The sequence below is a fragment of the Pteronotus mesoamericanus genome, unplaced genomic scaffold (genome assembly GCF_021234165.1).
Source record: "Pteronotus mesoamericanus isolate MK-2021 breed Mesoamerican mustached bat unplaced genomic scaffold, CSHL_Meso_final scaffold_85, whole genome shotgun sequence".
In the NCBI taxonomy this organism is placed as follows: domain Eukaryota; kingdom Metazoa; phylum Chordata; class Mammalia; order Chiroptera; family Mormoopidae; genus Pteronotus; species Pteronotus mesoamericanus.
Genome location: NW_026555329.1, coordinates 25,387,182 through 25,403,014, shown reverse-complemented (window position 1 = coordinate 25,403,014; position 15,833 = coordinate 25,387,182). Strand labels below are relative to the sequence as shown.

At 40.9% G+C, this 15,833-nt stretch overlaps 1 protein-coding gene and 1 long non-coding RNA gene across 3 annotated transcripts in view; one reads left to right on the top strand and one right to left on the bottom strand.

Annotated features, from left to right (window-relative positions):
- Positions 1-15,833, bottom strand: part of ABCB1 (ATP binding cassette subfamily B member 1) — an 86,424-nt gene that overhangs the window by 7,259 nt on the left and 63,332 nt on the right. Inside the window, exons 21-25 of the mRNA XM_054564096.1 lie at positions 9,021-9,224; positions 6,986-7,086; positions 5,581-5,721; positions 2,876-3,032; positions 1,846-2,043 (exon numbers count right to left, since the gene is read on the bottom strand). Coding sequence (XP_054420071.1) covers positions 1,846-2,043; positions 2,876-3,032; positions 5,581-5,721; positions 6,986-7,086; positions 9,021-9,224 — 801 coding nt within the window. The remainder of the gene's footprint in view (positions 1-1,845; positions 2,044-2,875; positions 3,033-5,580; positions 5,722-6,985; positions 7,087-9,020; positions 9,225-15,833) is intronic.
- LOC129063081 (uncharacterized) overlaps positions 1-15,833 on the top strand; it is a 47,404-nt gene that overhangs the window by 12,915 nt on the left and 18,656 nt on the right. The window lies entirely within an intron of this gene.

Below are 15,833 nucleotides of genomic sequence, written 5' to 3'. Positions count from 1 at the left end.
TCCAGGCAAATTATTTACTTTTGTACCTAATTTTGTATACAACTTCATATTCTTTTAAGCAGAGTCCATAAAATTGTATAATGCTCCAGAACACTTGGAACCTCCCCTCCATATAATTCCTTAGCTTGATTTTTCAACCTTCTGCACAAAGTAACGAAAACCTTTCCAATGTATCAGTTCAACAGTTCTCAAACTGTAATTGGCATCTGACTCACCCACGAAGACTGCAAAAATTACAAGGCCAAGCTACTTGAACCAGCCAGGGTGGCTGCGTTCTTCAGTCGCTCCCCAGGCCTTTCTGATGAACCAGTTCGAGGACCACTGCTCAGGTCAATGTTTCTCAAAAAATAATTCAATGCCCACTGACGGTCATGAAGATTTCCTGACGGGGGGGGGGGGGGGGGGGGGGCGGTCAAGTCCTTTCTTTAAAAAAATTTCCTCTGATCAAGTGATGTTTAACTCCACATACTCATTTTTACAAGGTAATGAGAGCTACCATTTCCTCCTCTGATCGCTTCATTTGTCAGCAAGGTCTTCATTAAGAGGCCTTGGTTCAAACTTGAACCACAAAACTGAAGCATGAAGTTAGAATTCACAAAAAAAAAAACATGAAACAAGTAGTGAAAATAAGGAAAAAGGCTTCTGTAGCTGCAAAAGAACAGACTGAGTAAAGGCCTAACTGTCTCTGAATACAAGGAAACATATAGCTGAGTAACAGTGAATGCCGTGGGCAAGTGAAAAAAAAAGCCCTGGACTACAGGTTGAAAATTCTACTTTCATGTCAGTCATTAATGTAGTGAGGGCCCCTATGGAACCGATCGATGGGCGTCTATCTAACTGTGGAACAGGTGTCCATTCTGGTTGGTCAATGCCCATGCCATTCCAGTTGTTAAATATTTTTAATATCATCTCTGCGTGCAACCAATAATTAAATGCCTACATAATGAAACTTTCTTGCTATAAATTCTATTCCTTCCTAATTTAATTCTTTTCCTATTCTCCATTATAATCATTTAAAATTTTGCTACTCCCTTCAAGACACCTATCTCATTCCCAGTACCTAAGATAGTCCCTAACAGGTACCCAGTAAGGTTTGTTGAATGTTGAATAAATAAATATGACCATTCACTTATTCTTATAGTTCTTGAAATGAAAGTGAATCCCTCTCTATTTTATCCACTTCCAAAGTTCATCACTCTTTTTTTTTGTTGTTAGAAAATGCATCCCTGCCCTTCCCCCCTCACCATTTCCCTGGACTCTGCCTCCCCACTCCAGCCGCTGTTCTCATGTGCCCTTCCTTCACCTTTGATCTTCCTGATAGTCTACACTCAGTCTCTGTTTCCACTCTTAACCATACCTTAGCCAATCTCAACCGCTTCCTAGCACCGCCTTTTCACTGAGAAAACCTCGAAATGTCAGAAGTAGCCCATTGTTTGTCAAATCCTATCATACTTTTCGGTCTTCACCTTACCCTCCATAGCCTTTGCCATGGCTGACTCCCTTCCTCTCCTTGAAACACTCCCCGCCACTGCCATCCTTGGCTCCCACCTTGTCTCTCCTACACCCCTCTTCTATCTTTACGGCCACGTCAATTCTTCTGCTGTGCCTGCTTACGTGCGCTGGGACCCCACTAAGGGCATGGAGAGGGGCAGAGTTGAAAGGGAGGCGGGAGACGTTGGCTGAGGCAGGTGGCACAGCGTGGAGTCTGTATCTAGGATGCCAGAATTGAAGTGGGACTCTTGTTTAAAGGTTTGAAAAAACATGGCTTACAGTGAAGAAGTCAACACATTCGGGCTTTAAGACGATGAAAAACTTCAAGTGAGCCGAATAGGAAAGGGTGCTCACCACGCATCCGGCCAGGGGGTCGTAGAACCGCTCGAGGAGCTGGACCACCGTGCTCTTCCCACAGCCGCTGCTGCCCACCAGGGCCAGCGTCTGGCCCTTCTTCACCTCCAGGCTCAGCCCCTGAAGCACGGGCACGTCCGGCCGGGTCGGGTAGTTGAACACGACTTCATTAAATGTCACATTTCCGTCCAACGTGTTCTAAAATCAGAACAGTATCAATAAATTTGATCGCAGTAATCCTGGAAACACACTGTATAACCAACATCCTCTGGTGCCAGGTGTCAAAGGTAGTGAACTTGTGGTACAATTGGGTTTCATTTGTAACTGCTAGAATTTCATAAATAAAATCTCAGAGTCAGTGTTTTTATAGCCTGTACTGTTAATACAATACAAATGTGATAACTTGATCTGTTCCCCAGAAATAATCTACGTATAATAAAATAGATGAGTGGACAAAACAACTATGGGACATTTACACAATGGAATTCTACTTGGCTGTAAAAAAGAAAAAAATGTACCCTTTGCAACAGTATGGATGGACCTGGAGAACATTATGCTGAGTAAAAGAAGCCAGGCAGAGAGGAAAATACCATATGATTTTACTCAAATGGGGAATCTAATGAACAAATCGAACCAACTAAGAAAATGGGGACAGACTCATAGGTGGAGAGCGGGCTGGTAGCTGTGGGGTGGGGGAGGCTGGAGGGGAGGGACTGAGCAAAAAGGAAAAAGGACTCATGGACATCAACAAGGGGGGTGATTGCGGGGGAGAGGGGTGTGAGGGGACTAAATGGTAATGGGAAAAAATACAATAGAGATTTTTAAAATCTTGATTAACAGGATTTGCTTATAAAGTGGGCAGTATTCCTCTCTCCCTGTAATTTTGTCATACGTATTATTAGCATTTGTTAAAATGAACGCACGATCTAGAAAGTTTCATTTTATCACCAACAAATTTTAAAAAGCACAGATTTTAATACTTTCATTCATCAGTTAGGAGCAAGTCATATAATCAAAACATGAAACTTACCAGCTTTTGGCCTTCTGTGCTATAGCTGTCGATCAGAGGAGTTTTTTCAATGATCATGATGATGTGGGCCGCTGACACTTTGGCTTTGGCATAATCAGGAGCAAACGAACTCACCTGTCCCACTGCCATGGCCCCAAAGACAATAGCTGAGAATACCCTATTAAAAAAACAAAGACAAACTGTGTGCAAAGCACTATAACTGTGATGCTTGGAAGCTGGCACTTCCACAGCTAGAGAGCATTGCATCAAACAATGACAAAACAGAGTTAAAGTCCACTTTTCTTTATAGGTTCATGTAGGTTTAGTGAGTGACTGTAAAATGGCCTGATTTTTTCATCTCTTTCTGTATCTTCACCTTCTCACAAATGTGACTTTGCAGCTCCTCCATTTAAGAAGTAGAATTTCCTACCCTGTGAACCTGGATTGGGCTTGTGGCTTGCTTTGGTCAACAGGATGTGGTGGAAGTAACTGCTGCCAGTTCCAAGTCTGTGACTCAGGGAGCCTTGCATGCTTCTCTCTCTCTCCCCCTGGCTGCCCCCCTCCCTCCCACTGAACTCTGACACCAGCACAAGCCCAGCTGGAGGACAAGGCACAGACTGGAGGGAGGTTGCGGGTCCCAGCTAACCAGCTCGTAGCTCACTGCAGACACACGGGTGAGCCTAGCTGAGCTCCATTATGTCTAACTTAGATCAGCAGCACTGCCCAGCTGACCCACAGACGTGTGGGCAAAAACAAATGTTTGTCATCGTATGCCACTGGAGTGGCTGGTTGTTATGCAGTATTTTTGTGACAATCAATAATGGCCATAGGTAAGCAGTGATGCTGGAATTACATCAGAGTCTTAGAAAACCTAGGAGCTGTACAGTAAAGAGTTCCTTACAGACCCAGATATCATGCTGCTCCCAAGATGCATCAACTTTCCTAATCTATGACATGGGAACCATGGTGGCTTCAGGTTTGGAAGGACATTACAGGAAATCAAGCCCAGCTCCCAATGTTTACGCCCAGGCACTTCCCCTAAATTGGCTTCTATCCTGTTTTAGGAAGTAGCAAGTTGGATTAAGTTAAAGCAGTAGAAGGTAAGAGTTGGAGAATTTCAGAAATGACGAAGGAGAGCTACATTGGGATTTCTGCTACATCAGAGGTACGATGTAGAAAATTTGCTTCTTTGATAACCCCCCTTTCACTTTCAACATTCCAGCTGCTTCCTCCGGACACACTTACCAACACGCCTTTTTAAACAGTGAGCCTGGAACCAACCTAAAACTCGGGAGCCCTCGCAGATAATACTACTAGTCCATCTCTTCCTCTCCACCAGAGTCCAGGCTCTACGCCTGTGTTAATGTAGCACACGGTGTTTTGTTTTGTTTTTTTAAACCTCTAAATAAATCACACAGGTGGATAATCTTAGGCTTGCTCTCATTTAGACCTGGGGTATCTTTTCAAAATGGTCTGCTCTCTGATCAGACAGGTCTCCTCTTTCCCTTACTTGGACAGATTTTCTGAATTTAAATGCCCAAGTGTATGCAAATTTAATCAATTCAATAGTTTCCTGTGGAGTAAGGCAACATATCAAAAAATTATCTCATCAAAGCCCCAATGCCAATGGTGCCCAGTTTTGATCTTTTGGCCACGGTCAGGAATAGCACCTGTATTTGTCAGAGATAATAAGTGGAAATTTTAAATATGTTGTGGTCATCCTGAGAAAACATGCACGCTCATGTCCATGTCTAAAGAGGATGAAAATATGCCCTGGCTGGTGTGGCTCAGTGGACTGAGTGCTGGCCTGCAAACCAAAGGGTCATGGGTTCGATTCCCAGTCAGGGCACATGCCTGGGTTGCAGGCCAGGTCCCCAGCTGGAAGCATGAGAGAGGCAACCACACATTGGTGTTTCTCTCCCTCTCCTTCTCCCGCCCTTCCCTTCTGTCTAAAATAAATAAATAAAATCTTTTAGGAAAAATAAAGAGGATGAAAATATTATATTAACACATTACGCTGCCAGGCTCAGATGACTCTGGTTTAAATGTAAAACTATATTACTACTAATGATGGTATGTATCAAAGGACAGAACCTCACCCATCACCAAGTCTAGATAATCAGAAAGATTACATACACTTTTCAATGTCAAACTGCATATCTGATTAATTTAGAATTATAATGAGGTTCAGGCCTATGTCCCCCTGACCAAGGTCCAATTTTCTGCATTCACAGAGATGTAGCAGAAATCCCAATCCAGTGTTCCTCTGTCATTGCTGAATTTATCCAGCTCTTACCTTCTTCTCTTCTTTTATCGAAGAGACCAAATGTATCCTGGACTCTGCCAGGGCTTACAGAGCTCAGTGCTCCACAGCTGCCCTGTTTAGAGTCCTTTAAAAGGAGCCAGGTTCTTGGCTCAGGCTTAGGCTTCTTCCCAAATGCCAAGGCTTTCTGGAAACTCCTTATTGAGTCATCACCCCAACTAGCCACAGACCCGAAAAGTTAAAAGTTGAGTGAGCACCAGGGTGAGAGGAAGTCACTGATTCCCCAAAGGAAACAGAGTGCTTCAATGACACTACATGAAGACGCAGAGGCACGGTGACACGTTTTGAATCACTGAGATCTCTTCCTGAAGCTTCACATTAAAGGTTTCCCATGCAGTCACTAAGCATGTTCACCTCAGTTTTATTTCTAGAGTTAAAGTGTAAATATTAACCCAATACTTACAACAGAACATCCTCAAACTCCATGATGCTATTTTCCACCAAGTAGGCACCAAACTGGAAACAGGCAGCATAGGAAAAATACATCATTGCCTGGGTGAGGGAAAACGTGATTCCAAAGATGTGTGCTTTCCTCAAAGAGTTTCTGAAAACAAGACATTTTAGAACTTGACTTTCTTTGCTCAGTCCTTAAAATGTGACCTCTGATAGGTCAGTGGTGGTGCGTGGAGGCATGGTAGGCAAAAACGGGTTTAGTTTGGTCTTCACTTTACCATTCGTGAGAACTTAGGAAACCGCATCATTTCTGAGCCTCGGTGTCTTTTATCTTTAATGAAGAATTAACCACATTTCAAAGAATTGAGCCAAAGTTAAAATAAGCCAAGGAAAACATGAAGAGCCTGTAAGGGATTCATAAATGGAAGCTCCTTCCTCTTTCCTCCCACTCTTGGACATACCACGTATGTACTCTGTGGTAAATATTCATGTAACACACATTTATCCAACACCTACAAGCTGCAGGGACCATGCTGGGCAACACAGAGGAATCAGGCATGTTCTTGCCCTTGGGGACCCAGGAGTCAAGTTGGATTAGAGTATCTGCACTGGAGGTACCATAAGAATAACGTTTCACGGGGAGAAAGGAGGGAACGCCCAGCTCTCTGGGAGAGTTAGAAACGTTTTGCAAAGTTGCGAACATCCATGGATTTTCTGAACCAGTGGAGCTGGGCGATGTGAGGGTGGGAGCAGGCTGACGGGGGGCCGCCCTCTGGGCCTCCTACTCCTGCAGCAACACAATCAACACTGTTTTTATCTACTTCATAGAATGAGATTTCAAATGAAATTTTTTTTTTGCCAGAAAAAAAAAAAGATTCTATCATCATAAAAAATTTGAAAACACAGAAACTGAGACTAAGAGGTTGGGGTCACTTATCCTTAGATCACTTTTGAGAGTTCTCACTGGATGGGAACTCACTAGAATTCATGAAAGGAAGAACAGAAGGCTTCCCCTGGGAAAGGGTAAAGAGAGGAAGACAGGGCATTCTTCAAGAAGTGCCACCCCCTTAGGTCCACAGATACCTCAAATTTCATGTTCCACAAAGAATTAATTTACAATGAGAGCAAATAATGATGTCATTATCCAAATGTGGCAGCAGAGTCATTCTTAACCCCCTCTTTCCCACCCCTTCCCATCAGTCATCTGTTCTTACAGGCTCTACCTCAGAGGTGCCCCTGTCTTGGGTCAGGGTCTTATCATTCCTCTCCTGGATAATTACAATGAACTTCCCAAATGGTTCCCTTCTAGTAGTTTCTACACTTGTTCTCTACCTTCCAGGAAAAGTAATACTTCTGAAAATCAATCCAGTGACTGAAAAACTCCCATGCCCCTCCCACTCTTCAGTGGTTATTACCTGTATGGTATCTGCAAACCCTGTGCATACATTTGTTCAAACTTTTTCTCCCGAGTCAAAGAGACAACAGTCCGGAAGTTTTCGATTGCTTCGGTAGCGATCTGTAACAGAGAACACTCAGTCACTAAGAGGCACAAGGCAAATGATGGCAATCAGTTTGAATTTCGTAAAAGATATAAATAATATGTATTAATCAATTAATATTAACTTACTATGACCTGTGAGCTTCTTCGCTATGAAAAAAAGGACAATAAGTAATTTATCAAATCGAGTTTTAGATCTGGAATGAAGATCAGCTAATTCAACGTCCTCTTTACAGAAAGAGAAGCTATGGCTTAAACAGATAAAAGCATTTACCTAAAGCCACATAGCTTCACAGTGGCAAAATTAATGCGAGAACTCAGTATTTTACATCTATTATAGTGCTATTTCTTTTATGGTGGTGACATTTTAAGTTTATAGTATTTTATATTTTTAAATGTGATGTTTATATTTTTTCTTTATAATTATCATTCATGACAACTGAATAATATTTGGAAAATGTTAAAAAAGTACAGAAAGTAATACAAAAATATGTATTGGAGTATTTTACATATTAGCTTATGTTTTTTCCTAAGAATATACATATTTAACAAAATCAGGATACAATTCCATATTTGGAGTTATATAATTATTTTTTACCTGAACAAATATCAAGAGCATTTTCTAGGGTCATTAAATGTACATTAATACTAAGATGTATAATGGGCCACTTAATATCCCAGTCACTTAAGCACTCCTTCATTTTTGAACACGGTTTTCCATTCTTTTAAATTAAAAATAATGCTGTGATAATTATCCTTCTACAAAAACATGTCAATGTTGAATTATTTTCTTATGAGAAGTTCTTCAAAGTGAGATTCCTAAGTCAAAGAGAATAAACTAATTTTAAGAAACATGGTACATATTACCAATTTGTTCTCCAGAGAGTTTCTATCATTTAATTATTTAAATTTTTTTTAAATTTTTCAATTCCAGTTGACGTATGTTATACTAGTTTCAGGTGTATAACATAGTGATTGTACACTTATATAACTTAATAAGTGATTACCTTGATAAGCCTAGTACCTACCTGACACCATACACAGTTTTTACAATACTTTTGACTCTATTCCATGCTGTACTTTACTTCCCCATGGCTATTTTTATGACTTGCAATTTGTACTTCTTAATCCCTTCGCCTTTTTCACCCATTCCCCCACTCCCTCCCTCTTGGCAACCATCAATTTTTTCTCTGTATTTAAGTTTGTTTCTGTTTTGTTTGTTCATTTATTTTGTGTTTTCAATTCCACATATAAGTGAAATCATATGGTATCTGTCTGACATTTCACTTAGCATAATACCCTCTAGGTCCATCCATGCTGTCATACATGGCAAGATTTTATTTTTTCTTATGGCCGAATAATGTTCCATTGAATATATGTACCACCTCTTCTCTATCCATTTGTCTATCGAGATGAACACTTAGATTGTTTCCACATCTTGGCTATTGTAAAAATGCTGCAATGAATGTAGGGGTGCACATATCTTTTTGAATTGGTGTTTTGGATTACTTTGGATAAACATCCAGAAGTAGAATTACCAGGTCATATGGTAATTCTGCTTTTAATTTGTTGAGAACCCTCCATACTGTTTTGTATAGTGGCTGCACCATTTTACATTCCCACCACAGTGCCTGAGGCTGACAGGTGCGAGATGACATCTCATACTGTGGTTTTAATTTGTATTTCCCTGATGATTAGTGATGTTTGAGCCACATCTTTTCGTATGTCTATTGGCCACATATATGTCCTCTCTGGAGAAATGTCTTTTCATGTCCTTTGCCCATTTTTGATGAGCTTGTTTATGTTTTTGTTATGGGTTAGTAAGTTTGCTTTGAGGAATGGTTTGAAAAACATTCTTTGAGCTTCTAAGTAGTAGTGAGTTACAGTAACAGAACAACACTGATTGAAATATTTAACTCTATTTAGTAAGCAAGTAAGTGAGTTTGACTCACCCTCCCAGAACCTTCCAGTTCTTTCTTATCTTTCAGTGCGCTTCCAGACAACATTTTCATTTCAATAAGTCCTGCTATTGCAATGATGGGTACAATTGCTAAGAGTAAAAGTGTTAATTGCCAGCCATAGATTAAGGATATAATAATGCCTGTTCCAAGATTTGCTATATTTTGGGCAATTACAGCAAGTCTGGAACCTGTTGCCTGCAAAACAAACAAATAAAACAAATTAGACAGACTCTTTTACATTATCTTTAAAATCCATGTTTACATTTTCTTTAGGATTGTAACAATTCAGCCTCATGAGTATCTATTAATTACCTTCTCAGTAATAACATAAAAATAAAGGTTTACTTGTTGGCTTATTTGGTTTGTAAGATGAAGATTTTTATGACTTCAGAATAAATACTGCAAAGTTCAAGGTCAATAACACAGAATTCAATTGCACATTTCTATCTCTTCTGATTTTTTAATACCAAGAAAATATTCATTAATCAAACCATGATCACTCAAGTGAGCCCTGGAAATTAACAAGATAAGAGAGTCTGATAAATATTAAACTTGGAATATTGGAAATTTCCAATGTTAAATGCAGAACTAATAATTTAAGCCTAATATTTGTCATTAAGGATATTCGAATGTATGTTGGCATATTTGAGATCTTATTGTGTTTAATTTAACATGCATTTGATTTGGAAAAAGTACAGAGAACTGACAGTTATGGAATTTAATGTAAGATAGTAAGCAGGCATCAGATCCTTCATTTTGAGTGCCAGAGGGGGCCTGAGGCAAAACTTTCAGTAGCAGGCAGTGATTTCCAACTCTAAGACCAGAAGTCAAACGGTAAAGCCCATTCAGTCCACTGCTTCACCTCCTCTGCCCCAGAAACACCGTGTGCCCACGAGCCACTCCAAATTCCTCCCCTGACTCCCAGATCTATTTTGTCCAGAAATGACCCATGTTCTTTTCTGCTCCCAAAATTTCCTCTGCCTGAGTGGGGCTGGTCTCGGGTAAAAATTAGCATGGTCACTGCCACTTCTGTGACTTTGGACAACTTTCTTGCAATTCCTGAAATGAGCAGGTACATTAATTAATAACTAAAGCTTGTCTCAGCTCTAAATTCTAGGACAGACTCTTTTACAACACCCTCTTCCTCAATATCAACCTTCTAAATTCATTCAACACTTATGTGATATAAACAAGAGACCGATAAATAATTAGGGGAAAAGGGTACTGCAGCTACTGGTAGCTTCTATACATTCAACTCTGTCCCAAGGAACCGCTACAGGGCTGAAAGAGAAAGCATAAACAGCAGAACATTTATTTTTATTTGAGGCAGTCCTTGAGCTTCTATCAAAGGGGCACTTAGCTAAATTTGGGATGAGTCAAAGAGTGGGCTTCAAAGCCAGCTGTCTGTCTTTACACATTTTCAATTTGAAAGTCAAGTTACAACCTGGAGACAGCGTGCAGCATAGGGAGGATGCAGGTTGCTCCTGTTCTCAGTATCTACAAGTGCTATCAGAACTCATTTCCCAACTGACTGAGAGAAGCACTCAGAATGTGCCCCAAGACTTTTGGTCAAGGTGGAGGCATAGGCAGATAGGCTTCACCTCCTTGCACAACCATAAGGATTACATCTAATTTCAAAACAAAAAACACTCAGAACAGCTAAAAAATTGACCTGTATGGAAGTCTAACCACTAAGGATTTAAAGGAGACATAGTCATCCAGATGGGTAGGAGGGACAGAGATAGGGAGCCAGTGTGGAGAGGATGTGGTGTGGTGGCAGTGAGGTGGCAGCAGTGGCGGACAGCGGGACAGGTGGTCCCATATTAGGGATACCTGGGAAGTGAATCCCAGGCCACACCACACAGCCCAGCGTTCAATGCCAAGGAAAGTAAAGCCTCATAACTCATGGCCATAAAAACTAGTTGGGGTTGGGGCAGTGGAAGAAACTGCTGGTCTCTCAGGAGAGTCCATGTAAAGGGTCTGCAGGGTCCTAGAATGTACGCAAATCCACCCACTCTGGGAATTTCCACCAGGGCAACAGCTAGAGGGGTGTCATCACATGAGTGGCTGGAAACGGGATGAGCGCCTGAAAACGGGATGAGTGCCAAACAAGCCTCCAGCAGTCAGGCAGCAGTATTGCCCCTGCCCTGGCGATTACCTAAGGCTCCGTACCATACAACATAACAGGTGCACCAAGACAGGGATCCAAAGCAGCTCTACCTAATACACAGAAGCAAACACAGGGAGGCTATCAAATTGAGGGGACAAAGAAATATGGCTCAAATGAAAGAATAGAACAAAATCCCAGTAAAAGAACTAAGCAAAACAAAGATAACCAACCTATCAGATGCAGAGTTTAAAACACTGGTAATAAGGATGCTTAGAGATCTCATTGAGTACAGCAAAATCATAAGAGAAGAAATGAAGGCTACACTAAGTGAAATAAAGAAAAATCCACAGGGAACCAACAGTGAAGGAAAGGAAGCTCGTGTTCAAATCAACAAATTGGAACATAAGGAAGACATAAACAGTCAACCAGAACAGAATCAAGAAACAAGAATTCAAAAAAAAAATAAGGAGAGATTAAGAAGACTCTGGGACATTTCCAAACAGGCCAACATCCAAATCATAGGGATGCAAGAAGGAAAAGAAGAAGAGCAAGAAGTTGAAAACTTATTTGAAAAAATAATGAAAGAAAACTTCCCTAATTTGGTGAAGGAAATAGACATGCAAGTCCAGGAAGCACAGAGAGTTCCAAACAAGTTGGACTCACAACTATCAACAACTGAATCTAAAACAAAAAACAAAAAACAACAAAAAAAAAACCACAACAAAAACAAACTAAGCAAACAACCAGAACAGGACCAGAATCATACATATGGAGATCACATGGAGGTCTATCAGTGGGGAGGAGGAATGGGGAGAATGGTGGAAAAGGTACAAGGATTAAGAAGCATAATTGGCAGGATAAAATAGACAGGGGGAAGTTAAGAACAGTATAGGAAATGGAGAAGCCAAAGAACTTATATGCATGACACATGGACATGAACTAAGGGGCAGAGGATTCCTGGAAGGAAGGGGGATACCAAGCAGATGGGGGCAAAGTGGGAAAAACTGGGACAACTGTAATAGCATAATCAATAAAACATACTTAAAAGAAAAGAACATTCCCCAAGTTCAGGCAGATGAGTCATACAGGCACATAACCTTTCATACATATAAATATTAGCCTTGGGTGTCAGTCAAGGCCACAGTAATAAGTAAAATGGATCAAAAGTGACAAATTCTTTTTTTATGAACATGAAAAATGAACTAAAAGTTCTAGAACTGTCAGTTGGGGTGGGGATAAATTAAGCCCCTTGGTTTAATTTAATTTCAAAAAGTAGGGCTGAGAGGAGGTAACACTCTAAACACCACAGCCCAAGTGTGAAGCAAAGTAAGACAAAAATGCTTTACCACTTGAAACCCACAAAACCCCTCACAATCTCCCCACCGTACTTAAACGTGTTTATATCTCACTTCCTCTCCTACTCATTTTTCTTGTCACCTTTCGCTGTTTCTACCTCTCCTGCTATCTATTTCCTCCTCAAAATACCGCCATAGTGCTTGAAATACACTTTTAAAATATTTGTGCTTACTGAATAAAACGTATTTCCTAGACCAACCTCCCTTTTGAAGTTAGAAACATTTAACTTCATCTTTCCCTCAACCACCTTCTCTGCCCTCTGAAAAATTTTTAAAATACATAATTTTTTTATTTCTATATAGCTCTCCTTTGCTGTTTCTCTCTGCAGAAGTCTAGTCTTAATACCAAAAAATAAAAAATAAAATAAAATTTAAAAGCCCATCGTTTCATAGGCAAATATTGAGATATATTTTCCTCTGACTTATGTTCAACAGAATCAAACTACTCACTCAAAACTATATTTGAGAAAATGCATCACTAATGATGAAGCAATATATGAAAAAAAATTTTACCTAAATAAAGATTATCACTACTGATAAATACACAAACTTGAGTTAGCCGTGCCTTGGGTGGCAATGATTTGTGATAGCACTGCTTGTCGCAGATAGTTTTATATATAAAAAATTAATTACACTACTTCCCACTGTGGAATAGACAGATACATACATATATATGTATATATGTGTGTATGTGTATGTGTATATTTATATTTATAAACACATACACAAAAATCCTCCATCACAAGTAGGTCAGCGGGTGACATAAAGTGGATACAAGGATCCTCTCTTAGCGATTTTGTGACAACAACTGTCCTGCGCTCTCCTAGTTCAGACGGCCCTCCCCAGTCTGGCTGCTCCCTCTTCCCTGGTCTTTCTCCTCTGGACTGCTTTTAGTTCTGGAGGGCTGTCCTGCCTCACAGCGGCCCACAGAGGGGTGCCCGCGTTTGTAATAGCGAGGCTGTGAGAGTACAACTTTGAGATGTCTTTGAGGAAACCCGTGAAACGCAGACGCTAACACCAGCAGGCAACAGGGACTCGTGGGGTTGCTGGACGTGGCCAAGGGCCTGACAAACAACACTGTAAAGGGAAAGACCGGACCACCAATTTCACAAACAAGGCAAAGCACTGCGGCCTAAAGTGGCCGCGGCCCCCAAGGCCAGAGCAGGATGCTCAGGCTGCGTCTGCTCAGGGTTCTGCTCCAGTGGCATGAGCGAGGGTTTCCTCCAGGACTGTGTCCTCCACACCAAGTGGGAAACGAGATGCGTGCATCTATGAAAGGTGGGCTATGCTTGTGGCAGCTAAGCTTAGCAAAGGAATATAGGACTTAGAGGCAATGTGTAAAGTGGTTGCTATCAAAACAGCAAAACAGTTCCTCCAGGAAGCTAGCAAAACAGATTTACTCCCAAGCTCATTAACTGATTCCTCTGTCAATTCAAGTAAAAAATAAAACAGAGATGAATATTTACATCCTCCTAACACCCCATTTCTCTGCCCCACTTACCAGAAAGCCCTTCAATGATGTTTCCTATTCGCCTTTTCTCTTTTCTCCTGAACTCACGCCCATCAGGCTCTGTTCCCACCACACCCCTGCAGCAGTTCTTGTTAGAACCATAAACAGCCCCACCGTAAACACCATGTGCACTGTGAAATGCTCAGATCATCCTGCAAGCTTATCCACAGCATTTGATATCCTAGGTTGCTCCCTCCTTAAACCGCATTCCTCATTTTGTCCTTGAGCATTGCTTTTCTCCCTCACTGGCCACCTCTTGCTCTTCCCTGCTGGTTCATCCGTAAAGCCCCAGGCCTTGTCATCTTCTCTGGCTACATCTTCCTTGCCTATCTCCAGTCTTGTGGCTTTAAAAGCCACCAATGCATGAAAAGTCCCCAAATGTGTATTCCCAGACCAGGCTTCTCTGCTAAACTCAAGACTCGCCAATCCACCTGCCTTCTTGACACTCCCACTTAGACATCTAACATTGGCATCTCAAACTCACCATGTTCTAAACAGAACTCTTGATGCTCCCTCTAAACCTGCTCTTCCAACAGGCTTCCCAGTTTCATCAAGAAGCAACTCCACTTTTTTCAGTTGTGCCGGTAAAAATTTTTGGAGTCATTCTTAAATCCCTTTCCTTTCATATCCCAACCAACCAACAAATTCTTTTGGCTGTACTTTCAAAATATATCCAGAATCTACTTCCTTAGTATCACCTTCACTATGAACACCCTATTCTAAAACAGCATCATCCCTCCCCCAATTACTGCAGTAGATGCCCTGCCTACGCCCTTGCTTGCTTCAGCCTATCCTCACAGCAGCCTTTAAAAGTTTCAGATTGTGTCATTCCTGTATTCAAACCCCATGACGGTTTTCCATCCAATTCCATATAATGCTGACTTCAACTCTTAGGACTCTTCCTTTCTCTCACCCTCCTGCCACCACACTATCCTCTTCCTATGGTGGAAATGCTCCAGCCTCAGGGCCTTTGCACTTGCTGATCCTTCTGTTTAGAACACTCCTCTCTAGATATCTACAGGGCTGGCATCTTTCCTTCCCTCAGGCCTCTTGTGTATATCGACATATCATTGAGTCCTTCCCCAACAACTAGCAAGCTCCTACCCTCCTCTCCTGCTGCTTCCCCCGCCCCCCCAGGACTTAATGACGATCTGACATGGCACGTAGACTGCATAAGGTCAGGGCTGTTGTCTATTTCAGAAGTTCAAAGGTATTTCAAACGGTGCACAGTCTGCTCTTCTAGGTTCTACAATTTGATCTAAACTTCAATTTTTGCTGATTTGTTTGCTTGAAGCAAAGAAATCTGTATTAAAACAATTCCTAAGATTTATACTGCAATTTTACAACTCTCTCTATGCTCATTTATTCTTAGAGAAGCCTCATATATTTATAAGCTAATTTATTCTCGCAGAAGCCTCAATATATTAGATAAAAGAAATGTCATTATAATACTACCTTACAGAAAGGTTAAAAGCTAAAGATTGATAAGGTTCAAGGGAGAGAAAGGCAGCAGAGATCACATGTTTTTTTTAAAATTTGACATCATTGTGTGGACTTTTGCTATGAACAGTAGTAGCTGTAGAAGAAATTGTCAATTGACCCATACATTCCCTGGTTCAACAGTTTCTAGTTAAATCAATTGAAGAGGTTCACATACAGGGTCCAGCAGATGTAACGCCTGCTGGAGTGTGGTTGGTAGGGTAATGATATGTGTGTAATAACTTATAGTTTTAATTTGACTATTTCACCTAAAATGTCATATGGTGTGCTTGAGTGTGATATTGCTATGTTACAGAATTACATGCTTATGATTTTGTAATAAAAGATTT